Source organism: Sprattus sprattus (assembly GCF_963457725.1).
Source record: "Sprattus sprattus genome assembly, chromosome: 2".
Taxonomy (NCBI): domain Eukaryota; kingdom Metazoa; phylum Chordata; class Actinopteri; order Clupeiformes; family Clupeidae; genus Sprattus; species Sprattus sprattus.
Window position 1 is genome coordinate 15,935,081 of NC_137921.1, and position 27,284 is coordinate 15,962,364.

The window sequence follows — 27,284 nt, forward strand, 5'->3', positions numbered from 1 at the left end:
TCTAATCTAATTAATCTAATCTAATCTAATTTTTTGACCTCTTGATTTTTGGGGAAGTTCATGTGTAAAGCTGACCACAACCCCCTGTGTGCGCCAGTGTTGTCAATCACATGTGCGCGCGCAACATTTGCGTCATGTTATCATTGTCAACTTGTGGGAGTTGTATTGTTTAACGGTGAGTTCTTTGGTAGATTAAATTGTAAACTTTAAATACAAATGCTAGTACAACTTATATACATTATCTGTAAGGTTGTCAGTGTGCAGTGGTAATGTAAGTTGGATTCGTTTGGGTTTTTTCCGTGGAAATAAATGACAATGCTTGACCATATAGCTATTTGATTTGTCTCTTTAAAGAAATAAATGACAATGCTTGACCGTGTAGCTATTTGTTTTGTCTCTTTAAAAAATAAATGACATTGCTTGACCGTGTAGCTATTTGTTTTGTCTGTGAGAAAGAGTAAGAGCTTTAATAAGAGTCTCAACCACGTTTATAGTAGGCTATGTGCGCCGTGTCAACCACGTTTATTAGGCAATGCGCAATGCGCCTCGAGCGGCCCGCTTCGTGCGCTACGCCTCAGATCGCATGCAATGCGCGTCTCATTCACCAGATGAGGCGTAGCGCATCGTGCGCTCCTCCTCTTATTGAATACCGGAACTTAGCTCTGTAATCAGAGGAATCCTTCCACACACACACACACACACACACACACACACACACAGCTCTCTGTACTGATGATGGGAGTGGAGATCATTGAGTATCTCTAGTGGGAGAATAGAGTTCATAGTAATTTGCATCATTCAGAAATGATGACCCAACATGGCTGACCATGACTCAGCTAATCTCACTTAAACGCTGCTTATTCCACAATGATGTACTCGAAGATAGCCAACCCCAAAAAAATCACCAAACAGGAAGCCACATTTAACGGGAAATGATGTAAAGGAGGAAACTGAAGGAGGTGCACAGGAACTTTTTGTTCCAAACAGAATGAAAGTATTTTATGTTTATTTATTTTTTGTGTAAGGGATCATTAACTTTTTGTCTCTTAGGAGTAGAAAGTGAATGTTTGGGAGGATTGAGTGGATTGGTTTTACAGCCAATTCCTTTTTCACCCAAGCCATTTGGCATGGCTTCTCACATACTATTTTTCCTCCCAGTGCATCTGTGCACTTAACTGAGTGTAACAGCAGCAACTGGAATTTCACCAGATGTCACAAACACCAGACTGACTGGCTAATGGACAGTGAGCAATACCTAACGGTTTGCAGCAATTTGCTACTGTACCATACTTTATATTTTTCTTAATATATACATATATATACTGTTTATATATTTATATATGAATATAATATAATTATTTTTTTCATAGGACTTGCATGTAACTTTGATTCAAGAGATCAGCACATGAAAAAACATACACACACACATGCAAAACATGCAAACATATACAGTACGTGTGTCTGTGTGTGTGTGTGTCTGTATGTGTATGTGTGTATGTATGTGGATATATGGATATATGGATCCCTCACCCTCTGTCCCTCTCCCTAGCTCCAACTCGTCCTCCACCACATCTCTGGCCAGCATCTCCCCCAAGAAGGGCTTGTCTGACTGGGCCGTTCCTCAGGCCGCACGCCTCAAGTACCGCCAGCAGTTCAACAGCCTGGACAAACTGATGTCGGGGTACCTGTCAGGTAAGTTCCTTGATCTTTTAGCCCCCTGATTACAGCTGCTGTGTCCAGGAGGCTCCTAGAAATGCTACTTTATCTCAGACCATCTATTGTCATGCAAATTAGGAACACTAGCATATGAAAACGTGTGACATGCAGTAGCATGAAGTTTAACACACGTCTCAGGTATGTGACCTTGCGCTCCTGTCATAGGTGTAAGCTAAAGCGGCCCCCCACTGCATCTCTGTAGAACAAATGCTATCTAATCTCTTTTGGTTTTTGCGGCTGTGGCAGGCTGTGGCCTTCACATAAGAATTTTTCATGTTGAACAAATAAACTGACCTTTGGACAGACAATGCTGAACTATGAGGGCTTTTTGCTGCATTGTGTGTGTGTGTGTGTGTGTGTGTTTACAGGACCTCAGGTTAGGAATGCACTGACTGCTTCAAACCTCACTCAGACACAGCTCGCCACCATCTGGTAAGTTGCTGTAGTTATGTTTCCGTAAGAGTTTGTCTAAGTGTGTTTTTGAGAGGAAGCGGACGAGAGCACTTACTCTTAAGTTCATTTATGAAAGCCTCCTACTGGAACTTACTGTTTTGATCCATTAATGGCTTATATCTAAAAACTCTGTGTCTGTGTGTGTCTCTGTCTGTATGTGCGTGCATGCATGTGTGTGTGTGTGTGTGTGTGTGTGTGTGTGTGTGTGTGTTATTAAGGAATCTGGCGGATGTGGACCAGGATGGCCAGCTCCAGGCAGATGAGTTCATTTTGGCCATGCACTTGGTGGACCTGGCCAAAACTGGTCAGCCTCTCCCCCTGTCACTACCACTTGAACTAGTACCCCCCTCCTTCAGGTACAGAAACACACACTCATAAACACACACACTTACAACTAACGTTTGTATCATGTTAATTCTGACGACTGAGTAAATCATTGTGTGTGTGTGTGTGTGTGTGTGTGTGTGTGTGTGTGTGTGTGTGCATTACAGGACAATAAGTAAGAGCAGTGAAATGGTAAATGGAACAGGTCCTGCCCTCTGCCCTGCACCAGCTGATTTCTTAGAGCCCGAGCTGCCACAGAAGACCAAGAACAATGGTACACACACGTGCACACATGCGTACACACACACACACACACACACACACACACACACACTCACACACACACACTCACACACTCACACTGACTTTCAATTCAGTCCAACAATCCAATTGATTTGTCTTTATTCATTCTGTTCTTTCCCCCTGCAGCAGCGGTGTTCGAGGACAAGCTTAAGGCCAACTTCCAGCGGGGCAGCGCCGAGCTGGAGAAGCGCAGACAGGCCCTGCAGGAGGAGAGGAGGCGTGAGGAGGCGCGCAGGGAGGAGGCACGCAAAGAGGAGGAGCGTCAGCGCCAGCTGCGTGAGGCCCGCCACCAGGAGGCGCTACGGGCACAGGAGCAGGAGATGAGGTTGCAGAGGCAGAGGGAGCTGGACAGGCAGAGAGAAGAGGAGAGACGCAGGGAGGGGGAGAGAATCGAGGTAGGTTAGATACACATAAAAACACACATACATACACACACACACACACACGCTCAATGGACACACACATACACTCACTGAAGTACACACTCGATGAGATGAGATGAGATGCTGTGAAGTGGAGAGAATCGGGTTGTGTGAGACGCACACACAGTAAGCATCCACAGAGTGGAGGGCAAAGGAGGAGAGCTGCCAGAAGACGAAGTGAAATCAGGGTTGACACACACACACACACACACACACACACACACACACACACACACACACACACACACACACACACACTGCTCCTCATATTGCTCTGAGTGAAATTGCTTGCCTGGTTTGGCTTTTCAGTTCAGTTTCTCAGAAAAGATATTCAGGAGGAATCCCACAAAAGATGTATAATGGAAATTATCAATTCTAATTGAATCCTCCCCTCTTCTCTTTATCAACCCTATTACCCCCCCCCCCTCTCTCTCTCTCTCTCTCTCTCTGTCTCTCTCTCTCTCTCTCTCTCTCTCTCTCTCTCTCTCTCTCTCTCTCTCTCGCTCTCAGGTGGAGCGTCAGGAGCTGCAGAGAAGGAAGCAGCAGGAGCAGGAGGAGATCAGCCATCTGCGAGCACGAAAGAGGAGCCTACAGCTGGAGCTGGAAGCTGTGGTGGGAGAACACAAACACACACACACACACACACACACACACACACACACACACACACACACACACACACACACACACACACACACACAACAGGAGCTTTAATTTAGACCGTGAGGCTATGGTTCATACACACATACACAAACACTTCAGCTGCAGCTAGATGCCATTTCCAGGGCTCCCTCAAACCAGGTAGCCCATGTGACTGAGACACACATGCAGTGTACCAGGTAAAGTAAAAGACAAACAAAGACAGGCTGCCTCATGCTACCCAAGGCCAAAATGGGTGTTCACTGTGTCTAAACAGATGAGTTCGACACCCTCTTCCACATTAGTCCTGCCACCCTAAACATCTGTGGACATTGAACACAGCATATCTTTCACTCCTCGGTAACGAGAAGGAATAGTTTAGGAGTGACTCAGAGGGACCCTCCTCCCAGTACTGCATTCCACCATTTCTCATTTTCCCATGTCAATGTTTCCCAGGGTAACAAGCACAAGCAGATTTCGGACTGTCTCCGTGATGCCTGGAGTAAGCGGCAGATCCAGAGGGCGGAGCTAGAGCTTGTCAATCAGAAGAGGGACGGGAAGATTGCGGAGATCAGCTCTCTGCAGTCACAGCTGGAGGTTAAGACACGCCCCTTAATTTAACAAACCACACCCATTTGTTGTCTTATCAATGTATTGCCGCCCAAAAGTTTGTAGAAAAAAGGTGAAATCCATTAAAGCAATAAATATGGATCAAGCTTTTTGGACATGTGCATAAACACACAAATCACAAAGTAATTCTTTTTTTCATTCCAATTCACGTGAAGCTATTTTTTTCCCCATCAGTGTTGATTTGTCATGTGGAAATTTGTGTTGCGTTCGGTCATGCAGGGATATTTTCCACTGTTCTGAGCTCAGTGTGTGTCTGTCGCAGGACTTCCAGAGGCAGCTGTCACAGCTGATCCCAGAACAGCAGAAGCTGAAGGAGAGGCTGAGGACCGTCGGCCTGAATGACTCCACCTGTACGTCTGCTCTGCTGTGCCCGGGGGGGTTGAGCGCAGCTGGTGTGCTTTGAATTCTGATTAGTGTGTGACTAGTGTTCAGCATGTGGGACATGGGAAGTGGTAGCATCAAGTCTACAAGTGGAAGCGACATCTTGTTTAGCAGCTTGTTCAAACAGATGTGTAGTGATTATGCCCGGCTAATTAAGACACAAGATCATTATGACAAGCAGACTCTTTAAAATGGTACACACACACATGTGTGGATCAAAAGCATACATTTATTACACATATCACATGTCTATCATATGTGACATATCCAACCTAGAGACAACCTTTGTTAATATGTGTCTGTGTGTCTGTGTGTCTGTGTGTCTGTCTGTCTGTCTGTCTGTCTGTCTGTCTGTCTGTGTGTGTGTGTGTGTGTGTGTGTGTGTGTGTGTGTGTGTGTGTGTGTGTGTGTGTGTGTGTGTGTGTGTGTGTGTGTGTGTGTGTGTGTCTGTGACAGCCTTAGCTATGAGCTCTGTGAAGAACAGTGTGTCTGTGAAGCAGCTGGGCTGCAGGAAGCTGAAGGAGCAGCTGGACACACTGGAGAGAGAGACCACAACCAAGCTCTCCGAGATGGACCAGTACAACAGAGACATCAAGGTTAGATGGCCCTTTTAGACCAGTACACCAGAGACATCAAGGTTAGATGGCCCTTCTAGACCAGTACACCAGAGACATCAAGGTTAGATGCCCATTCTAGACCAGTACAACAGAGACATCAAGGTTAGATGGCCCTTTGAGACCAGTACACCAGAGACATCAAGGTTAGATGGCCCTTCTAGACCAGTACACCAGAGACATCAAGGTTAGATGCCCATTCTAGACCAGTACAACGGAGACATCAAGGTTAGATGGCCCTTTTAGACCAGTACAACAGAGACATCAAGGTTAGATGGCCCTTTGAGACCAGTACAACAGAGACATCAAGGTTAGATGGCTGCATAACCCTTATAGACCAGGTTTTTTCCACGTCGTTCCTCATTGTAATCGAACTGGTCCACTATCACACTCCAACATCTTAATAGATATGACGTAACATATCTGGTAGAAGTTATAAACATGTTATTAGCACATTTGAATTGAACAATAACCCGATGTGTGTGTGTGTGTGTGTGAGTAAGTGAGCGAGAGATAGAGGGAGATTGTGGATCTCTGAGGTGCTGCCAGTAATCACTACTTCTCTGTCTCCTCCTCTGGTAGTCTGTTCTCTCCCTCATGCCCTCTTTTATTAATGCACTAATCCCTTTCCTCCACTCTCCAAAACCCCCCTGTTCAAATACTGCCCCCTTTTTCCTCTCTCTTCTTTTTTCTTTGTTCTCTGTTTCTCGCTCTCCCCTGCGTCCTCCTGCACTTCTTCTTCAGTTCGTAGAGATGGATGACACTGTGCTTCAAGGCCTGCTCTCTTTGCTGGGCTGCCTTACCAATCTCTTCTACCTAATGAAGGTTGCCATTGTCTTCCTGTCCTTCTCTCATTCTCTCGCTTTCGCACTTTCATTCACTCCGGTCATTTGCAACTTTAATCATTCTCTCTCCTTCTTTGCCTCTCTCATTAAACTTTCATATTTCATTTTCTTCTAGGACCATCATATTGTATCTTGTCATCCAAACATTAACTGCATGGAAATGTGTTTTTGAGTATGGAAATAGCATTAATCTACTTTGAATGCAGTTGGCCTCTGTAAAGAACTGCTGGTTAAACATTTGTTGTAAGTGGTTGTACTGTGAAGTCGCTGTAACATTAATGCGACGTCATGGTGACACCTACAGGATCTGCGCGAGAAACAGACCAAGCAGCAGTCGGTTCTGGATGGACTGATGCGAGTGAAAGAGGAGAAAGTAAAGGAGCTACAGAGAAAAAGAAAAGAAATGGAGGAGAGGAAGAAAAAAGAGGAAGAAGAGGCTGCAAGGTAAAGGAAGGGGAGGCCCCCTGCTCCACATCTTTGAACACATGTAATTACTCATAGACATAAACACACATACATTTGTGTGTGTGTTGATTTATTCATATGTGAGCGCGTGTGTGTGTGTGTGTGTGTGTGTGTGTGTGTGTGTGTGTGTGTGTGTGTGTGTGTGTGTGTGTGTGTGTGTGTGTGTGTGTGTGTGTGTGTGTGTGTGTGTGTGTGATGGTCTCAGGCGTGCCCAGCTTGAACTCGAGCTGGCCCAGCAGCTCCAGAAGGAGGAGGAGGAGAAGCAGCGACAGCGGCAGTTGCAGCAGGTGAGGGAGGCTCAACTCCGGGAGCAGGAGCAAATCGAGGCCCAGGCTCGCCTCCGGCAGGCCCAGGAGCAGGCCGAAGAGGAGGAGCGGTGCAGGAGGAGGGAGATGGAGGAGCAGGAGGAAGAGAGGAGGCGAGCGGAGGAGCAAGAGAAGAGGACGGAAGAAGAAGAGGCAGGGGAGGTTGTCGCCATGCAACCAGATGTGTTGTTGTTAGGGGGTGGAGTTACTGATGACCTTCAAGCTCAGCTCTCTGCTCTGTTCAAGGGTGTGGAGGATAACGCAGGTGAGGGGCTGACAACCTGACCCACTGTCTAGTACACGGCCAAAGCTGTGTGTGCATTAGAATGTGTGTGTAATGGAAGCCAGTTGGAACAGACCTGTGGTGTGTAAATCTTACTCTCCGAAGACGTCATAGGGACAGACGGTAGCACACATGGGTCTCAGCCTCCTTCCTAGCACTCCTCTTCCCATCCCAAACCTTTCTGTGTGGTGTGTGTGTGTTTGTATATGCTAGACTATGTGACTTCTGTTTGTTGGTGTATGCGTGTGTTGGTCTGACTGTGGTCACTCTCTGCTACTGAGCATGTGCACATCTGCTTTGAGACACTGGAGCTATGCAACAGTACTGTGTTACAGATGTAAACTGCTCTAAATGTGTGTGTTGTTGCTTACAAGGCTTACAAGTGTTTATGTGTCCATGTGTGTGTGTGTGTCTGTGTCTATGTGTTTATGTGTCCATGTGTGTGTGTGTCTGAGTGTGTGTGTGTGTTTGTGTGTGTGTGTGTGTGTGTGTGTGTGTGTGTGTGTGTTTGTGTCTGCACGTCTGTCGTAAGTGTCCCATTAGCCTTCTCCGGGGGTCTATTGAGGAGTAATCACAGCCTATTTACGGCTGGCAGTTGTAGCTGTAGCAGTGATTACAGCAATCAGTCGGATCTCCCTTCTCCGTGCAATTCAATTAGCAGGGAAAACCCCTGCGTGCCTCTGCACTCGAGTCAGATAAGAGCGATTCTCACCACTTTAGCTTAATTAAACTTGTCCGTTTTCACAGTCTCAACATGAGGCCTGTGTTGTGCAGTGTGTAGATGGTTCGGGAGGAAAGCTGACCTATTCAGAACGTTTATCACTCTTCTATCTGAAGTTAAAGACAGGACAGGGAAGGTGAAGGCTTTGTCTGGTCTTTATCTGGACTCCCTGGGAACCCATCGGTTCTCTGTTCTCTGCTCTACGCACAGCGTGCTTTCCAAAGCAAGTCTCGCTGCCAGTGCTGTAGACACTGGTTGCCTGCTAATTATATGGGTCCATCTGTCAATTATTTAGAAATAATTTGCCATGGATAGCTCCACTAGGCCAGTCTGAATCAATTATTTAGTACGTCAAATATGTAATAAAGCATAGTTGTGGGATGTTGTCAGGCATAACAATGATAAATATTGTGTGTTTGTGTGTGTGTGTGTGTGTGTGTGTGTGTGTTGCAGAGGTGAGGCCACCACCAAGGAAGTGCACCTTTCTGACACCGTACCGGGCTCTGTATGCATTCACTGCCCGCAATGCAGATGAGCTTACTCTGGAAGCTGGTGGAATAGTGGAGGTAGAAACAAACAAACACACATACACTCTCATACTCTTGTATGTGATTTTACAAATTTTGTTGTACACACACATACACATACACATACACACAAACACACACACAAAAACATATTTCCTCTCATTACACCAACATCAAGTATGTACTTCCTGGCAACTACATTTGGCTTTCGCTACTTGGCTGAAGTGCACTGGGTGACAGCCAGTGCCACTACATTTCCCACGAATCCACAGGTGAACGAGGGGACAGTTGGAGAGCCTGGCTGGTTTTATGGCAGCTGCCAGGGGAAGCTGGGCTGGTTCCCACAGAGCTACGTGGAGAAATGCCCCCCGGGGGAGGCGGTAAACTGCCCCTTAAACGCCACCCATACTGAGGCTACTGACCCAGCAACCTCTGGGTGAGGCTCACTACCAGATCACTTGTCACACCACACCTCACTAATTGCATCATTACAACATGATTTACTGTGTTATTCTATGATCTCATTATATGAGGGCGGGTCTCCAACTCAGTTACCTGACGTGACCGCTTTGTGTGTGTGTGTGTGTGTGTGTGTGTGTGTGTGTGTGTGTGTGTGTGTGTGTGTGTATGGGTGTGTGTGTGTGTGTGTGTTCTTGCAGTAACCAGAGCACAGGGGGTCTAGCCCAAGGGGATGCCCAGACCTCGGACTTTGCTTCTGGGTTAGAGGAGGCTCAGATTTCTTCCTTCTCATCCAGCCTCTTAAACATGCCTGGAGCCCCTCACACACAGTCTGAGCAGGTAGGCACATGATCAGTGCTATTCCTCCAACTTTATGCAATTATTATGTGAATAAAGGCAGTTAAGACAGGCATGTGGGTATATTTGAGCACACAGATGAGCCGTCAAGAGCACTGCTCCTATTGCACTCAGTGTGTGTGTGTGTGTGTGTGTGTGTAGTGTGTGTGTGTGCGTGTGTGTATGTGTGTAGTGTGTGCAGGTGTGTGTGTGTGTGTGTGTGTGTGTGTGTGTGTGTGTGTGTGTGTGTGTGTGTGTTTGTGTGGGTGTGTGTGTGTGTTGGAAGCCATGACCCACAAACTGGCAAACTCACAGGTCTCTGACTTGAACATATTTGTAATGGTTCTGGGGTACATAACCTCATCCAACACTTGAACAGTCTCCTCCAAGAACCAGAAGGGTTCGGCAGGGCCCACTGTGGGAATGCCCCAGCTGGAGATGCCTGTTCTGGGCACGGGGCGGTGGCTTTGGCAGCCTCCTGGTTCCTCTGGAGCTAAAGCGTGAGAACAGGCAGCTGGAGCTGCATATTTTTAGCCTGCAGTATCCTCCCTGAGGCTGGGAGTCACTCCGTGTATGAGAACACACACAGGGCAAGAAATACACACACATTTGGAATGCTTCATTCTTTGACATGAAACATATACTGGAAGGGAGAATGCTTACTGATAAAATATGTTTACCTAGCTTGAAGAGTAAGTCACTTTGGATAAAATAATTTGGTAAATGAACATATAATCGCTTCTCTGTGTTTGAAGAATCCGAAACATTCAGCAGCTGAGGCAAAACATTGGCACAGACTAAGTACTCCTGTCACGCCTAATGCAGTATATAACATACGCACACACATAAACACACACACACACACACACAAACACGTAAACACACACACACACACACACACACACACACACACACACAAGAACAAACAGCAAATGCACAGCCCTTTGTCCCCAAACATTCACCACATGTCTGCGCACACACACACATACACACACTAACCTACGCAACACTACGGGAGATCTCAGCTAAAGTGCTATTGCACTTTATACCACTGGTACCTCAGGTCCTTCTGTTTTAAAAAATGACTCCTTCCTGTATTCCACTGGCCAGATTCACTACAGAGGTAAGGGGTCAGATCACACACACACACACACACACACACACACACACACACACACACACACACACACAGGTACACACGCACTCTTTCCACTTTCCAGAGCATCTACCTGATTAGCTCAAGCAGAGGTCTAGGTGTGATCTATATTGGCTGCCTTTGCCCTTGCTAAAGTGTGGTCTATGAGTTCAATGAACGTGACTGGCTCGTTAGGATATGGGATAGTGGGGGAGCGGGCATCATGGCGTATAAATCATCTAATTGACAGTAATGACTGGATCAATGGGCTCTGTCCCTCACACAGTGTGTTTCATGTCCCTCTGCAGGTCAAGGCCTTGTGCTCCTGGACGGCGAAGGCAGAGGGCCACCTCACCATTACCCAGGGCGATCTGATCGCGGTTCTGCAGCGCCAAGAGAACTGGTGGCTCGGAGAACTCAACGGAACCCGGGGCTGGTTCCCCAAGAGCTACGTTGGCACGGCGGTAGCAGGCGAGGCGGCACCAGAGTGAGTGAAGGATCTCGTGGTTCACTCTCCAGTAGTGTGTCATTCATTTGTGCCAGTGGAATGCCCCCTCAGTACCAATGAGGCCAACTGTGAGGACGATGGATATTGGCTGTTCATCAAATGTACAAAGAATGACTTTCGATGCATTTTATGAATTGTGAACACATTACGGTAGTGAAATGAGTCATGTTTGCTGTTCAATACCTATTGTGTTGTTGGAGAGTTCACATCAGCTTTTCCTTTCAGACAGCTAGGCTCTGTTGTGGACGACTTGGATTCTTCAGATGTCTGTCAGCTTGAAGGTGATTCTCCTCCACATCCTTTGTAAATTCAAATAAGAATGGCTCCAGTTCCTTCTTTGTCATTATGTTGGTCTTTCTGGGCCTCAGCCTAAGCGTCAGGTTCTCTGTATATTTCATTGTGTCCAATCGAAACCTCTTAAGCCATCTAACAGCTGACCCGTCTCGCCCAATCAGAGTTTGAGGCCCTGTACACGTATGAGAGCCCGGAGGCGGGCGACCTGGCGTTCAGCGTGGGGGACACCATCCTGGTGACGGAGAGGGAGGGGGAGTGGTGGAGGGGGTGCATCGGCGACCACACCGGGGTCTTCCCATCCAACTACGTCAAGCCCTGCGAGCTGAGCGTAAGTCAGACTTTTACCCCAGCCACTACTTTTCAGTCCCTTAGCCTGAGTGTTGGAAAGGGTGACAAAATAAGTGATAACTTCAGTCGTGATACTTGATACATGATACTAGAGATAAGCAACAACTGTAACCTTTATTTGTAGGCAACTAAACCTGGAGCCACCAGCAAGAAGCCAGGTGAGAAACTGTTTACATATACACACACACACACTCACACACACACACCAAACACACACACACACACACACACACACACACACACACACACACACACACAAAATCCAAAGCAACCTCTCATTTCTGCCTTACACTGTTCCTTATGCACATGTCATTCCATTGTTTGCCAGAGATCGTGCAGGTGACTACGCCCTCCGTTGCCACGACAGCAGAGCAGCTGAGTCTGACCCCGGGTCAGCTCATACTGGTGCTGGCCAAGAACTCTTCTGGCTGGTGGCTTGGGGAGCTACAGGTGAGAGGGGTCAACTAGATGTCAGACAAGTGAGAGGGGTCAACTGAAGGTCAGACCGAGGTGAAAGAGGTCAGCTAGAGTTCAGACAGAGGTGAGAGAGAAGGGCAAGGATTTGGCTGTAAGTGCGAGAGGTCAACTCAAGTTGAGGGAGGTCATTCACATCTGATTTTGGTTGAGGTGAGGTCACTGAGTTCAGGTATCTGGCAGCGCTTCTAATGCCTCAGGTTATCTGCAGGGAAAGCCAGCAAAAGAGGCAGGCACATATAACTATAAGCAAAAAAGGTTAGCTACAAGTGAGAGAGAACAATTATGTCTGAGTTGGGTTCAGGTGCGAATTACTGTGGTCAGGTACCTGGCATAGCTTCTGATGATATTCCTCTGATAGCTAAGTGATTATCTGAAAAGTAAACTAATCGAAGTTAGGATTGATGTGAAAATCACTCGCGTAAGTAGCATAAGTAGCGTAAGTAGCCTCTTGGTCATTGGTGTGTTAAGTAAATGCGTCTCTGAACATCTCTGACCTCCAGGCCCGGGGCAAGAAGCGCCAGAGGGGCTGGTTTCCCTCCGCCAACATCAAAGTCCTGGGCGCCAACAGCGGGAAGTCCACTCCAGCACCTCAGCCAAGTAAGACCCGAATTGGGCCAGCAATGTTCAGGCCTCAGCGTTCTGGCTTCTAAGCCCAGAACATCTGGAAAGTTCTTTTTTTTTTAAGCACAAAGACTGCATCTTCCATTTGCGCACAGTTTTCTAAGTTTTCCCTTCGACTAAAGATTATTTATTCAGGTTAAGGTGACCACATCATGATGCTTTTTAAACTGAACATAATGCCTATTTTTGCTTTAACCACAACACAGCCAGAGGAGTGTGGTGTCACAGGGTGACATTTAATGGCCTTGTTTTGGTCTCCTCTGCCTCGGCTGCTTTTTCCGCTTCAGTGTGTCAGGTCATAGCCATGTACGACTACAAGGCCGCCAATGAGGACGAGATGAGCTTCTCCAAGGGCCAGCTGATCATGGTGCTCAACCAGGACAACGCTGATTGGTGGAGAGGAGAGATCAATGGGGTCTCGGGGCTTTTTCCGACCAATTATGTCAAGATGACTACAGACACTGACCCGTGCCAGCAATGTGAGTTCTGTTTCCGTCTTGTTTTCAAGATTAATGGGTTGAAGAAAAAAAAGCAAAGGAATAGACTGTATCCTGCTATAACATGACATTCTTGGCTGCACACATGAACACATACACACTACCGACACACACATGCTCACACTGACACACTGCGTTTCTTTTCTTCTTATTGAGGGACGAAGTCATGACCAATAAGCACACACACATCTGCACACACACAGAAGGTACACACAGCAATCTCTAGTGGCTCACAGGGCGACCTTATACAGTCATTACCCAGTGTCTGTGTGTGTGTGTATATATCTTGGCATGTATGCAACCATAAGTTGATATGGGTGTGTTACCATGTATTTGTGAAGGTTTGTTTGTTTGTGTGTGTGTGTGTACTTGTTTAAACATTTCTGATATGTAAGTAAAGGGTAAGAAGGTCTACCCCAATGTACTCCTTTAGATGCCTCATACTTTTTGGTATTCAGCACTGATTCTGTGTGTGTGTGTGTGTGTCTGTGTGTGTGTGTGTGTGTGTGTGTGTGTGTGTGTGTGTGTGTGTGTGTGTGTGTGTGTGTGTGTGTGTGTGTGTGTGTGTGTGTGTGTGTGTGTGTGTGTGTGTGAGAGAAAGAGATAGAAAGAAAGAAAGAAAGAAAGAGAGCGAGAGAGTGAGAGAGAGAGAGTGTGTGTTCAGAATAAACCAGATAGTGCTGTGCTCAAGCACCGCACCTCTGGGAACCTTCACAAGCTGTTTTTTGTTGAACCACATTAGCATTTGTAAAGGATGAATCCACCCAGGAATGTGGTAGGTGGTGGCTTTCCAGACCTTCTTTGTAAAATAGGCTTTCAGAAATATTTTCAGGCAAGGCCTCTCAGCAGTCTGGCCTACAGAATAGGTCCATCCATTTGACAGTCCTTGTCAGTATTGCCCCATATAGCAGAACACACACAAAAACAGCCAAGCAATGGTCTCTCAGGAGGTGTGTGTCTGTGTGTGTGTGTGTGTGTGTGTGTGTCTCTGTGTGTGTGTCTCTGTGTGTGTGTGTGTGTGTGTGTCTGTAAGCCAGAGCGTTGTTACTCTGAGTGTTGATAAAAACAGGCTGCCAGAAGTAAGTGTGTTTGTGTGTGGAGATCAGTCCCACCACTTCCCCTCGTGTTTCTTTATTCTGGGCCGTTGGTGGTGGGATTGGTGGGATTGTCTGCCGTTCCCTTCAGAGGCTGCTGGCTTCTTCCCCGTCTTTGTTCTCTCCCAAACTGGGGATTTCTGCTCAGCGCATGATAGCAGCTCTGGAATATTTGTTTATTCAATGGAAATGTGTTCTAAGAGATTAAAAAAAAAAGTTGAGCATTTTGTAGGCCGGGGGACTTTATGACTACAAACTAAAACACATCCAATTATTTAGTCTGTGTACATTTGAGGCAAATATTGATTTAAAGCTTAAATACTTGCCAATACCTATAGGGCATGTTCCTTTCAGACAGAAAGTGAGAATTTTGGTCGGTTTTCTAATATAGTTTTTGGATTAGACCTGTGCCCATGTCTCGACTCACCTAGGGCAGCGAAGAGACTTTGTGCTGAGCTTGTATTTAGCACCAGCTTGTTATGTTGTACATTCCTCGACTCTCCTGATGTAAACACGCACCGGTTTTCTGTTCCAGTTCAACTGCCAAGAAAAGGTTCTTTATGGGTAGAACTAAAATCTAAAAAGGTCTTGTCAGTAGGTTCATTGGTTTGGGACAGGGTGGGTGGGAAATGACAGGGTCTTGAAAGATTTACTCATAAATACTATAAAAATGAAAACCAATATGGGCCTTACACCTGCTGTGCACATTTCATTACAAATGTTGAATTTAGAAGCTAAACTGACCAGCCATGTAATCCTTGTGAGCTATAGTTGAAACAGTGCTTTTGTTATCATTTTTCCCTCCTTTACTGATTTCTTTCCTGCATCACTCTCTCCATCCATCGCACACATTTACACCCCTGGTCAATCTACCTGCCCCGCCCTCCTCCTCTCCGCCTCATCTGTGTTTTTCTTTTAGGACTGTAGAACTGTCTCCGCCTCCCTCCTTCTCCCTCCCTCCTCTTCCTCCTTTCCTGGGCCAATCAGCACGCTGCGCTCCGGGACGCTGCTGAAGTGACACCGCCTCTCACTAACTGTCTTTCCGGAGATGGCTCCACCCTCCACACTGTTTTTGCTCCTTTGTCCTTCTTTGTGATGCGTTTCCTGTTTCCTGTCACTGACTCTGCCCTTGCTTGGCCCTAACTAACCAGGGAGGTGGGGTTGATTGCCAAAATGCCACGTAGTATTAGAAATGAACAGTACCAAACTAACCTTGAATGACAGTGTAGCAAAAACCTTCAGAAACCTTCAAATATTACCCTGTGCATCATTCATACTCCCAGAAATGAACCAGTATTTTTGATTAAATTTGAAACTTTCTATATGACTTATCCTAATATATCCTTATATCTTTAGCCTTTGCTTAGGAAGACCTTTTTGCCACGTAACTCAATCACACTAACGATGTCACCTGTTAGAAGAGCAGTGTCAGATCCATACTTGACAGGCACCTATGCAATGACCTAAGGGCGTTTGTTTAGTTTAGTTAAGTTTAGGTTTGTGTTTAGGTTAGGTTTATTTTGTGTGGTATTGTGTGCGATGAGCTTGCTTGTTTTTATATGACCTTGTGCCTCCTGTACAGTTACTATGTACACAGAAATGAGAATAAACTCTTTTTACCGCCGGGTTTTACTGACTTTTCTTTTCTTACTTTTTTTTAAAAGTTGAATTGATTTAGAAGAGTCCATTTTTATATCACCCATCAGAATAGGCCCATTTGTGTGTGTGCGTGTGTGTGTGTGTTCGCCGTGTGTGTGTGTGTGTGTGTCATCTGCATTGATGTCAGCATTAAAGCCCCTGGCGGGGGGGTTGTAATTCGGCCAGCGTGTCCTCGCCGTCTGCCGTCCGCACAGCCTGCATAACACAAACAAATGAGCCGGCAGGCGACTAGTGGCAGGCAAGGCGAGGCAAGCCGAAACGAGTGGCTAATTAAAGTGATGAATGCCCAGATGCCAGAACCCAGGGATGGATGCACACTCTGACAGATGGCTGAGGTCTCCTGTGTGCTGGGAGTGGCATAAGTTGAGAAAGAACACGGCTCAGTCAGTAAGACAGAAAGTCATTCATCTTTACAAGTGCTAGGGTTAGCCATTAGAATTACTCTTAAATGTCTGTTGCTCTTTTTATGACATGTAAATACACACATATTACACACTTTTAGCTCACACAAACACATGCAAAATTGACATACACAAATGTATTGAAGAATAAATCAGTACACGACTTGCTACCACACCAAACCAACTTGTACAACAATCTTCACTACCACTCTAACATGCCCCCGTTGTTTACCCTCCATGCAGACCTACATGCATACACACTCAAAGACACACACTCATACACACACACACACACACACACACACACATACACACATTCACACACACATTCACACACACAAAGAGACACACACATACACACTCATACCCCTCCCGCACACACACTCACAGACACAGAGACTATCTTACTGACAAGTGCACGTTCCCTCTAGGGTGTGCGGACCTGATGAGTCTGGACACCATGAGTCCCCAGGAGAGGAAGAGACAGGGCTACATCCACGAGCTCATCCAGACCGAGGAGCGCTACCTGGAGGACCTGGAGCTGGTGCTGGAGGTACCAAACCCAATGCTCCTTCTGGACCTCTGCGTCTCAAATACGGCTCATCATTTCCTCGCCTGGGTCTTAGCCGAGGGCTCAACTGTGGATTTCATCTTGTCTCTTAAAGTTCTGGGCCGACCTGTGGTAGATTAGCATAATATTGCCGTTATACACTGAAAGGCTCGTGTACAGGCTTTATGCCTTTTGGGAGGTCATTGTTTATTTTTGGCTCATACTCACTTTAAAAGTTCAGGCGTGTACAGGGTTTATAACATGTCATATGGACGCCCTGGATGCATCCCTGGAGCCTTTAAGCAGAAGGACGGTACTGTATTAACTAGGTTAGGGGTCATGCTCTTTGGTGTCTACTGTAAGGCCGAATGCAGACTGTGTTCTCATTGTGCCTCTGCATGTCAAGGTGTTCTATAAACCCATGGCAGAGTCTGGCCGACTCACCGAGGCTGAGATGGCCATGATCTTCATCAACTGGAGGGAGCTCATCATGTGCAACACCAAACTGCTCAAGTGAGTGTGTGTGTTTTGTTTGTTTGTTTGTTTTTGTAGTGCTCATCGCCTGCATGAATCTTCATGAAGCTTCTGATGGGTCACAGAGTCTTATTAATAACAGAGGTCCTTTTTGACATAAACATCAATGACCATGTGGAAATGTGTCTAATGTTCATGCTTCATGTCCTCTGGGTGGCGCTAGAGCCTTGCGCGTGCGTAAGAAGATGGGCGGCGAGCGCATGCCCGTGCAGCTGGTGGGTGACATCCTGGCGTCGGAGCTGGCACACATACAGGCCTACATCCGCTTCTGCAGCTGCCAGCTCAACAGCGCCGCCCTGCTGCAGCTCAAGACAGACAACACGCCCGACTTCAAGAACTTCCTCAAGGTAAATAGGAAGGGGAAGAGACTTTGACTGGGATTGGAAAAACACGGGTTGAAGACATTAAAAAAAATGTAAAAGTCAGACGTCAAAACAGTCCATGCCGAAAACAAGTCTTTATGAGCGAAAAGGAGGCTTCACACCACATCTCACCAAAATAGAGTCACATAAATATACTTTCTGGTAGTATGTATACCGAATGTTCACTGTGCCACTATCCTCCGTTTCCACATTGCTGTCATGTACCATACTTGTCCTTTATTCTTAGATTTATGGGATTTCAGAGAGTGAGAGAGAGATAATTAAGGAGGGGGTTTGGCCCAGTCTGGGACTGGAGATCAGTGTGTGTGTGCGTGTAAGGAATAATTAAAGGAGGTGATGTAGGGTTTATGTACACTCTATGTGTGCCTCTGCCTGCCTATGTGTGTGTGAAAGTCAAAGACTTCTTCAAGGTAACCGAGAGAGACAGAGTTTTAGATTTAACACATATTGGGCATTCCAGAGAGAATTTGTGAGCTGGTGGGTCTGTGTGCGTGGATAGATGGATTTAAGAGCCAGATGGCTTTGTAGATGATGGCTTTAAATTACCTCAAGGTGAGGGAAAGTCAATGGAAGTTGAAGTTTATGAGTGGGCCTTTAAGCTGAATTCTGTCGAGGTAGCTCAACTCCCAGATTTCTGTCATATGCTTCACACTGTTTCATGAGTGTGACTACCCTGCAAATAGAATCTAAGTTATGATTATATCAAACCGTTTTGAATGTCCAGTGCCATTATAAAGTCTATTTTTCTCTGTCTCTCTCTCACTTTCTCCGACCCTCTCCTTGATTCCCTCTCTCTATATATCTCGCTCCATCCTGTTCTCCATCCTCTCCCTCTGTCTCCCTCCTCCCTCTCTCTCTCTCTCCCTTTCTCCACCTCTTCTGTTTTGTATTTTTCCTGGTGTTAGAAAATCGCCACTAACTATCGCTGCAGAGGTATGCCACTGTCCAGCTTCCTCCTGAAACCCATGCAGAGGATCACCCGCTACCCGCTACTCATCAAAAACGTGAGATATACACATACACACACACTCCTTTACTCTCACTTATAAACACACACACACACACACACACACACACACACATAATGACGTATTACCTGTACCAAACATGTTCTTTTCCTCTCACTCTTTTACCCATGATTATGCATGAGCTTCATGGGTACACACATACACACACACCTACATACGTATATGAATATGTATATCTGAAGTGGTGCTTTGTGTGTGTTCTGGTCCAGATCCTGGAGAACACGCCGGAAGGCCACGCTGATCACGGCCCGCTGCGGGAGGCCCTGGAGCGGGCCGAGGAGCTATGCCTGCAGGTCAACGAGGGGGTCCGCGAGAAGGAGAACTCCGACCGCCTTGAGTGGATCCAGAACCACGTGCAGTGTGATGGAGTCATCGAGGTAAGCCAGGCCTTTTGACCAACTGGGTTAGGAGTGTGTGTGTGTGTCTTTGTGTGTGTCTGTCTGTCTGTCTGTCTGTCTGTCTGTCTGTCTGTCTGTCTGTCCGAATGGGAGGTTGAGAGGTTTTTGTCATCAACACCCCCTGACCCAGACGTTGCCATTCCTTCTCACAGAGCATCTTATCTGTTCAGGCTTTGCCGTAGTGACATACCCCCCTCTCCCCCCCTCAGCACCTGGCCTTCAACTCCCTCACCAACTGCCTGGGCCCACGCAAGCTTCTCCACAGCGGCCGCCTCCACAAGACCAAGAGCAACAAGGAGCTGTGGGCCTTCCTCTTCAATGACTTCCTCCTGCTCGCCTACACCTCCAAGCCCTTCTCCTCCTCTTCTTCGTCCGGCGCAGACAAGCTTTTCAGCACCATGTCCAATGCGCAGTACAAGATGTACAAGACGGTGGGAGCTCCTTAACCATGACCTAACAGCCTTCACCAGGGCTTGACTATGTGTGTTGTTGCATTGCATACAGGTCTCATAAATAGGGATGGTAACGTTTTACAGTTAATCTTGGTTATAAATCATAACCATGAATTGATCCTTATAACTTTGTTAATCCTTTAAAACCTTAAAAAAAACAATGTCAGTCATTGTGAATATAGACTAATATGAGTTATCTAACATTATATGTATCCTATTCTTTGCAATCTACTATATGGTATTTACTGCCACTTAATGTGCGTTCCGAATGTTACTATCAGACACCGTAGTGCATTTGCTTTTTTTCAGCTAAGCCCCTGGAGAAGTCGCACTGATGCATGTGTGACTGCTTAGGCTACATAGTGAGGATGGTGGAGGAGCATGAGGTCCCTGAATTGAATTTCTATTGAAATAGAAAATAATCAAGATAACTGTCACCATGTTTGTTTCTCTCACCTAATTTCAACCCGGGGCAACCCTACTCGTGAATAGTTTTTTTAGTCATATATTTTTATCCAAAGACAACGAGTTGACAGTTTGTTTCACTAATTATAAAGTACAGGGCTTTAGTGCTTTTATGTCATCTTCTTTACAATTAAGTCCTAAACAAATGGCATCTCATTTTTTACTTAATGATAAGAGGCCATATCAAATCAAGTTAAGTCAAAGTCACGTTTACAGAGAATATAGTCCATCAGTAGCTTTGACTGTAATTATACACTAAGGTAACACTGGCCACGAGACAATGGCCACCCTTGGCTAGACAGGGGAGATGTTAGTTCCGCTCTGATATAGACCGAGTTTTGAAAAGTTTCATTTCCTGTTCCTGCAGCCGGTCTTCCTGAATGAGGTGCTGGTAAAGATGCCCTCTGACCCTTCCAGTGATGAGCCGGTCTTTCACATCTCACACATCGACCGCGTCTACACACTCAGGGCGGACAGCATTAATGAGAGGTGAGGTGTGCACACACACGTACACACACACACCTTACACATACTTACACACAGCTCATTCACAACTGATTGTGTGTTCACTCTTTGGGACCAAAATCTAGACAACATAGATATTTAACCACATAGGAAGCATGATGCATGTTGTTCGCTTACATGTTATGGAGATTAACCAAATCAAATGCGTTTCATTTTTTCCCCATCTCAACTACCTTCCTCTGCATTGATTATACACTGAGCCTGCTGCTCATACTGATCATTTTTCTGTGTAGTTATCAGGGGGGTGTTAGACCCAGTAGCAGTCCTGATGTATGGAAATGTAATTGGGGTGTTGTCATAGTGATATGTAGCTTCGTTGGCATGAATCGATGTTCTCTTGCATCAGGACCACGTGGGTGCAGAGGATCAAAGCGGCGTCGGAGCACTTCATCGAAACGCAGAAGAAGAAGAGGGAGAAGGCCTACCAAGGTGAATCAATAGCCACTCTCTCCACTTTTAAAGCTGTCTGAATAGTTTTGTTATTTTACCGTCATTTAAGTTTTGCTCTTTCACTATGTGTGCGTGTATTTGAGCCAGTGGGCCGACGTTAACCTTATTTCTATCTCTCTCTCTCTCTGTGTGTGTGTGTGTGTGTGTGTGTGTGTGTGTGTGTGGTTGTGTGTGCGGCCGTGTCCATGCTTGCAGCTCGCTCTCTCAAGTCAAGTGGTATTGGCCGACTGTTGGTGACCGTTCAGGAGGCTACTGAGCTCAAGTCCACCAAACCCAACGGTACCACCCACCCCTCCAGCCCCTTTCTATAGCTCCAGATTCACACACACACACACACACACACACACACACACACACTCATCCATCAACATCAGCAAAGCTTCCCTTCATGGGATTCCATGTGTTATTCCAAGTCAATCATGCCTGAGTGTCCCATGTCTGTCTGTGTGTGTGCACATGTATTTTGCGCTTGTGTGTGTGTATGTGTGTGTGTCTGTCATTGCTCTGCAGGGAAGAGTAACCCTTACTGTGAGCTGACCATGGGGGCTCAGTGCTACACCTCCAGGCCCATCAGTGATCCCTTAAACCCCAAGTGGAACTTTAACTGCCAGTTCTTCATCAAGGACCTGTACCAGGACGTGCTCTGTCTCACCGTCTTTGAGAGGGACCATTTCTCCCCTGATGGTATGTGACGGTGAACATACAAACACACACACACACATATACAGTATATATATATATTTTTTATAAACATATATATTATGTGTGAATGCGTTTGTGTATATGTGTATATATATATGTACTGTATGTTCACACACACGCACGCACACACACACAGCTTACTATCCCAAGGTTTACCCTTTGTAATTCTACCTTTAAGAAACACACAAATACGCATATAGCTCTATTGCATCACACATGCAACATGAGCTTCTGTGTAACTTCTGTGTAACACTTAACACATAATATACACTTTAGCACAGGGTGTGTGTGTGTAGGGTACTACACACATTACAATTCAATGGGTTGTGAGCTCACACCACCCACCCATAAACAGGTTATTCCAGGTATTCTAAGACCGCTCTCTTGTGTTGCCAGATTTTCTCGGTCGCACTGAGGTTCCGGTGGCAACCATCAAGAAGGACCAGGAGATTAAGGGTCCAGCCCTTCGGAGGCTGTTACTCCACGAGGTTCCCACCGGGGAGGTCTGGGTGCGCCTCGACCTTCAGCTGTACGACTCCGTGTCTCACAAGTGATGACGCTTATATTTACATCATGGTTTTGGACTGGCTTTGGACTCTACAGATGGTTTCTTTTCAGCCATCTGTCACCAAAAGAGACACTGTTGTTTGAAAGGGTATGGTTGAATACTGCTTTTGCAATTTATTGAACCACAATGACTTATGACCACACCTCATTAAATGATGGAGGCCACGCCCATTCAAAATAATCCTCACCATTCTGAAGAGGGATGTAAGCTGGAGGCCCAATCAGAGACTTTGGAATCACAATGATGGAGGCCATTCCCACTAAAAGTGACCCTGGCCAATCAGAAAAGGAGGGATGTAGCTGGAAGCACAATTGGAGCTTTTGACTCCTTTTGTTCTCAGACCACTGCTAACTCAGATCTGCTGACAGATCTAAATCTGCTCTGGATTGAAGTCAGCACCTGTTCCTGAGTCAGCTGATACTACTGATGTGTTTTTTTATTAGCCTTGACACTAACCTCCAAATGTGCTTAAAACACATCAGTGATGAAATGGCTCATATTACCAAAGTAAACCTAAAATGATTATTTTACTCTCACAAGGCCAATGTTGCTTTTAATTCTTAATTTCATGGTTGAAATGTTTTGTTTGAATTTTTTATGGGTTGGTCAGCTGATTGTTTTATTTTACTTATCAGGAAAATACCAAGAAAATAGGTGCAACCTGTTCTAACACTGTTTAAGTTGCCAAATGATTCTGATTTAAAGGAGCTTTTTAGATAAAATGTGAATTTGCACAGAAGGAAAGTAACATCCTGCCAATACTCTGCTTTGAACCTATGGCATTGCTGGAGGATCTGGGCACATAACTCAAATGATGAGGGGGGTTCTAGCTTCTAGTTTATCCAAGATGATGAAATTGATTTGGGGTAGTAATCTTTGGGCTGAGAACCTGTGGCATCGTCCATGTCATTTTGTACATTTGGTCAAATTGTATTTGCATGTTTTAAATGCATCAGGTCTGCATTTCTGCCTTTACCTATTACAAACCTCACCGCTTCCAAAAGGATCACCCCCACCATCACAAATAAATCCGCCATGCCAAAGTATATCTTTTGATATTTCAACATGACATTTCTGGGTTTGACATTTCAAAGTAATCTGGTGAAAGGTTATATGGCTGTCAGCAACTGAATTTCTTATCCTGCTTTACATCAGCAAAGGTGACATGAGGTAATTCACAGCAACACAGTAACAAGGTTTGAAGGTCATGCTATCTTTTGGGTTGCATGAGAAAAGACTGAGAAATCAGAAATAACAAGACGGTGTATAGATTATCAATATAATATTAGCCTATTTGCTTACCACCATTGTATTATATAATTATAGAGTGAGTTTGGTTGTCCTTTTCATTTTTCAACATTAACTTTTTTGTTGAGGGAGTCATCTATTTGAATGACAGCAATGTATTGAGGGAGATGTACATATTTATGTCCGACAGCTTTTGGGAATGCAAAAAAACAAACACAAAAAAAAAACAGCAGTAATGGCAGCTCATTTAATACGGAGCATTGCCCTACTCTTTACCTTCACCCAATAATACGATTTCATCACACACTCCAAAAACATAACACAGGTAGACATTCACATACGATTCAGTCCCTGAGTCTCATATTCTATACACTATAACTGATCCCATGCTGCCTAGTGTTCTGTGGTGCTGGACCAGGTAGTGGGACCCTGCTCAGGTCATGAGATCCATGCCTCAGCACCAGTAAGGGAATGAATGAGGTCATGTAATCCAGAGGGCATGTTTTAATTGGTCATGTTCTTGTAGTGGAAAGGCAGTCTGGTTTATAGCATGTCCCACTCTCTGTGGTGCAGTGTTTGGATGTTTTTAGCCCTGGTGAGGGAACAAGAGCACAGTCAGAGAATAACCTCTGTGTCTCCATTCAACATACATTTGATACATTTTGTTAACACACAGATGATGATGATATTTACAAGGATTTCTGATTTTGGTGTAAACCTTCAAACCAGGTTTGACAACAATAAACCTTTGTTTTGTTAATAACAACAACAGATTAATGGTTAATTAGTTCAAATGAAACAGTACATTTAGCATGGCTTCTTATTCCACAGTAGGCCAATGTCACCAGCTCGTCTTTTCTGCACCACTCACCTGTTCGGCCTCCAGGGGGAGTTCTCTCTCTCTGCTAGCCTGGCCAGGGACCGAGCCTCCAGCCAAAGGTCATGAGAGCGGCATCGTGGGGTGGGGAGGCACCGGTCCAGCATCTCGTCCATCTGCTTCCGTGTGTACACCTGACCTGCCGTGTCAGAGGTAAGCACAGGTGTGAGCTTTCATCTTGCAACAGCAGTGTGTGTAAGAGGATGTATGAGGAGTGTTCAGGCTGCCTGTTTCTGTAAACAACCTGTCTGGCATCGCAGGACCGCCCTCTTTTCCTTCATCCTGTTACGTGATTGGATGAACAGGGGGTCCTTCAAGGCAGGGGATGTGACCTGATGGTGTTTAAGTAGTAAAAAAGGTGATTTTTGTTTTCAAGTTTAGTTTTCTAAATTACAAACTATCGTATATTTTAGTCCTAGACACACTTGACTGACTATGCATTAGGATGGGTAGGATAGTACAGTGCTGAAGTGAGAGGAGAACAGAAAAATAAATTCCTTATACCTTGGAGGTGTAGGGACAGCTGGCATTTAACAGGAACGGGTTGTACTCTAGGGGGTCGTAGGTGTCCAGGAACACAAACCCCTGGGGGGGGGGGGGGGGGACAGAACAGCACATCAGATACAATATTTGCTGCAGTTGGCTGGTGAGTCAGAAAACAATCCATATCTCAACTCTACTGGAGTCGTTTTCTAACGATATAATAACAGCATTACCTTGACAGATGTCTTCCTAAGCAATCCTGAACTAGAGTTTTCTGGACAAAACTTGAATTCTGACATTATACACTTTAGACATATAAACTTTATGCCACATGCCAAGATTTGGTCCAACTTCTATAACTGTATTAAAAGATGTGTGTGTGAGGAAAGAAGAAAAAAGTTCTGTATTTTTTTCCTTTTTTGCTAATCTTTTATTTTTGGTGAGATATTGGATAATTTCAACATTTATTGAAATGAAACCTTGTTCAGAAGGGGGGGGGGGGGGGAAATCAATTTTTGATGGAGCTGTTAACAACTCATAGACATCAAAATGTGACCCTGACTACACACTGCTTTTTGTAAAGACATCAGAAGCCAAAAAGGTTGAAAACCACAGGTTTAGTCTTTAACTATGTGTTGTAATTTATAAGCTTGTTGTATTATCCATTGTGTAAACTATTCATCTTAAAAGTAATATGTAATTAAGGCTGTCAAATAAATATAGTGAAGTAAAAAGTACAATATTTTTCTAATGAAATGTAGTGTAGTGGTAGTTCAAATGTAACATAAAATTTGAATTTAAGATAAGTACAAGTCCTTCAAAATTGTACTTAAGTACAGTACTAGAGCAAATGTACTTAGTTACTTATCACCACTGGTTGTGAGGATAGCGGATGATGCCATGTTCATTACCATGTTAGCATGTTGGATTTAGAGATGGACAGTTCTGCTGGGATGGGTAAGTGGTCATAAGCTGGTTCCCCATTGGCATTGCAGTAGCTGATATGTTCAGAACCATGGGTCATTAGCTCATTAGCTTGTTAGCGGGCTAACCTTGGTGTTGCAGTGGTGGATATAGAGCAGCAGCATGCTCCTGAGCCTCTGGGTCTCCTGCCCTGCGGCCTGGGCCATGTACTGCTCCACGCCCCGCTGGACGGGCGTCCACACCGCCTCCGACCAGCGCTTGTGCAGTAGCTCCCGACGCCGCTGGTCCTGTGTCTCACGTCGCTGCAGCTCCTGCTCAACCTCCTGCTCAACACCAGGAGTTATCCCTTACAATAACGCACACTAGGTACACAAGGTAAGTCCAACTCTCCCTGGAATTATGGGACTTGACCTGTTATAGTAGGAATGTGTTGTGAGCGTACAGGGAATTAGCCTACAATTTAATAATTGTGCCAGTTTCTGATTAGATAAATAAGATAATAAACAATTAATCATAACTAAATTATTATACGATAATTAATCATTAATCATTAATACATTAACAAAAATGTTTACACTGTAATTTTCCAGTAACTTCAGATCATACAAGCATCTGTGAAATAAGATAACACTGCATTCATAGTATGGTATGTAACATGAGATGAAATCCACCACTTTCTCCCTTGGTACCTTCACAAATTTGTTTTCTGTGTCCAGTATGGGCAGAGTTAAAGCTCTCAGGTCCTGTTGCTCTGCCTCGAGTTGTTTCTAAGTTTGGGAGAACCACAAAAAATATCAGAATGAAATGGATTCATGAATGGATAAACAGCAAAAAGCAGCATGTTTCTTAACACGATCATGCACAGTGCAGTATTAGATCTGTGTGAGTAGATAAGTATGCATACAATATGTCCTGCTATAGTTGCTGTGAAATGCGTTCAGATGAGCACTAATCTCTCTAGCAGGACCTTCACATCATGATGAGTCTGTATATGTCAGATCAGACAGACCTGGCGCATCCTGAGTGAGTCGTGGGAGATCCAGGAAGTCCAGTCAGCTCCCCAGCTTCCCTCCCTGGCCTTGTCCTGGGACTTTCCTTTAAGGTAAGGCACTGGCCTCCCATCTGATGCTGTGGCTTGGGGCTCTCTCTTGATACTCACTGGAGACTTGGGAGGCAGAGAAAACATACGCAACACCACAATGGCTATGTTCCAAAGCCAGCTTTTTTTCTGCTACACACC

The 27,284-nt window shown here is 45.3% G+C and overlaps 1 protein-coding gene across 1 annotated transcript in view; it reads left to right on the forward strand.

Annotated features, from left to right (window-relative positions):
- The window catches only part of itsn2a (intersectin 2a), a 54,998-nt gene extending 32,471 nt beyond the window's left edge, over positions 1 to 22,527 (forward strand). Inside the window, exons 8-39 of the mRNA XM_080860600.1 lie at positions 1,550 to 1,692; positions 2,085 to 2,148; positions 2,388 to 2,525; positions 2,661 to 2,767; positions 2,923 to 3,191; positions 3,729 to 3,830; positions 4,314 to 4,454; positions 4,750 to 4,879; positions 5,325 to 5,464; positions 6,632 to 6,771; positions 6,998 to 7,362; positions 8,555 to 8,667; positions 8,901 to 9,064; positions 9,288 to 9,426; positions 10,867 to 11,045; positions 11,292 to 11,347; positions 11,522 to 11,688; positions 11,833 to 11,866; positions 12,037 to 12,158; positions 12,686 to 12,782; positions 13,094 to 13,285; positions 16,889 to 17,010; positions 17,414 to 17,520; positions 17,705 to 17,888; positions 18,830 to 18,928; positions 19,162 to 19,329; positions 19,560 to 19,781; positions 20,635 to 20,756; positions 21,139 to 21,221; positions 21,438 to 21,521; positions 21,753 to 21,926; positions 22,341 to 22,527. Of these exons, the coding sequence (XP_080716726.1) occupies positions 1,550 to 1,692; positions 2,085 to 2,148; positions 2,388 to 2,525; positions 2,661 to 2,767; positions 2,923 to 3,191; positions 3,729 to 3,830; positions 4,314 to 4,454; positions 4,750 to 4,879; positions 5,325 to 5,464; positions 6,632 to 6,771; positions 6,998 to 7,362; positions 8,555 to 8,667; positions 8,901 to 9,064; positions 9,288 to 9,426; positions 10,867 to 11,045; positions 11,292 to 11,347; positions 11,522 to 11,688; positions 11,833 to 11,866; positions 12,037 to 12,158; positions 12,686 to 12,782; positions 13,094 to 13,285; positions 16,889 to 17,010; positions 17,414 to 17,520; positions 17,705 to 17,888; positions 18,830 to 18,928; positions 19,162 to 19,329; positions 19,560 to 19,781; positions 20,635 to 20,756; positions 21,139 to 21,221; positions 21,438 to 21,521; positions 21,753 to 21,926; positions 22,341 to 22,498 (4,525 nt within the window). The 3' untranslated portion in view covers positions 22,499 to 22,527. The remainder of the gene's footprint in view (positions 1 to 1,549; positions 1,693 to 2,084; positions 2,149 to 2,387; positions 2,526 to 2,660; positions 2,768 to 2,922; positions 3,192 to 3,728; positions 3,831 to 4,313; positions 4,455 to 4,749; positions 4,880 to 5,324; positions 5,465 to 6,631; positions 6,772 to 6,997; positions 7,363 to 8,554; positions 8,668 to 8,900; positions 9,065 to 9,287; positions 9,427 to 10,866; positions 11,046 to 11,291; positions 11,348 to 11,521; positions 11,689 to 11,832; positions 11,867 to 12,036; positions 12,159 to 12,685; positions 12,783 to 13,093; positions 13,286 to 16,888; positions 17,011 to 17,413; positions 17,521 to 17,704; positions 17,889 to 18,829; positions 18,929 to 19,161; positions 19,330 to 19,559; positions 19,782 to 20,634; positions 20,757 to 21,138; positions 21,222 to 21,437; positions 21,522 to 21,752; positions 21,927 to 22,340) is intronic.
- The last annotated feature ends 4,757 nt before the right edge of the window (positions 22,528 to 27,284 follow it).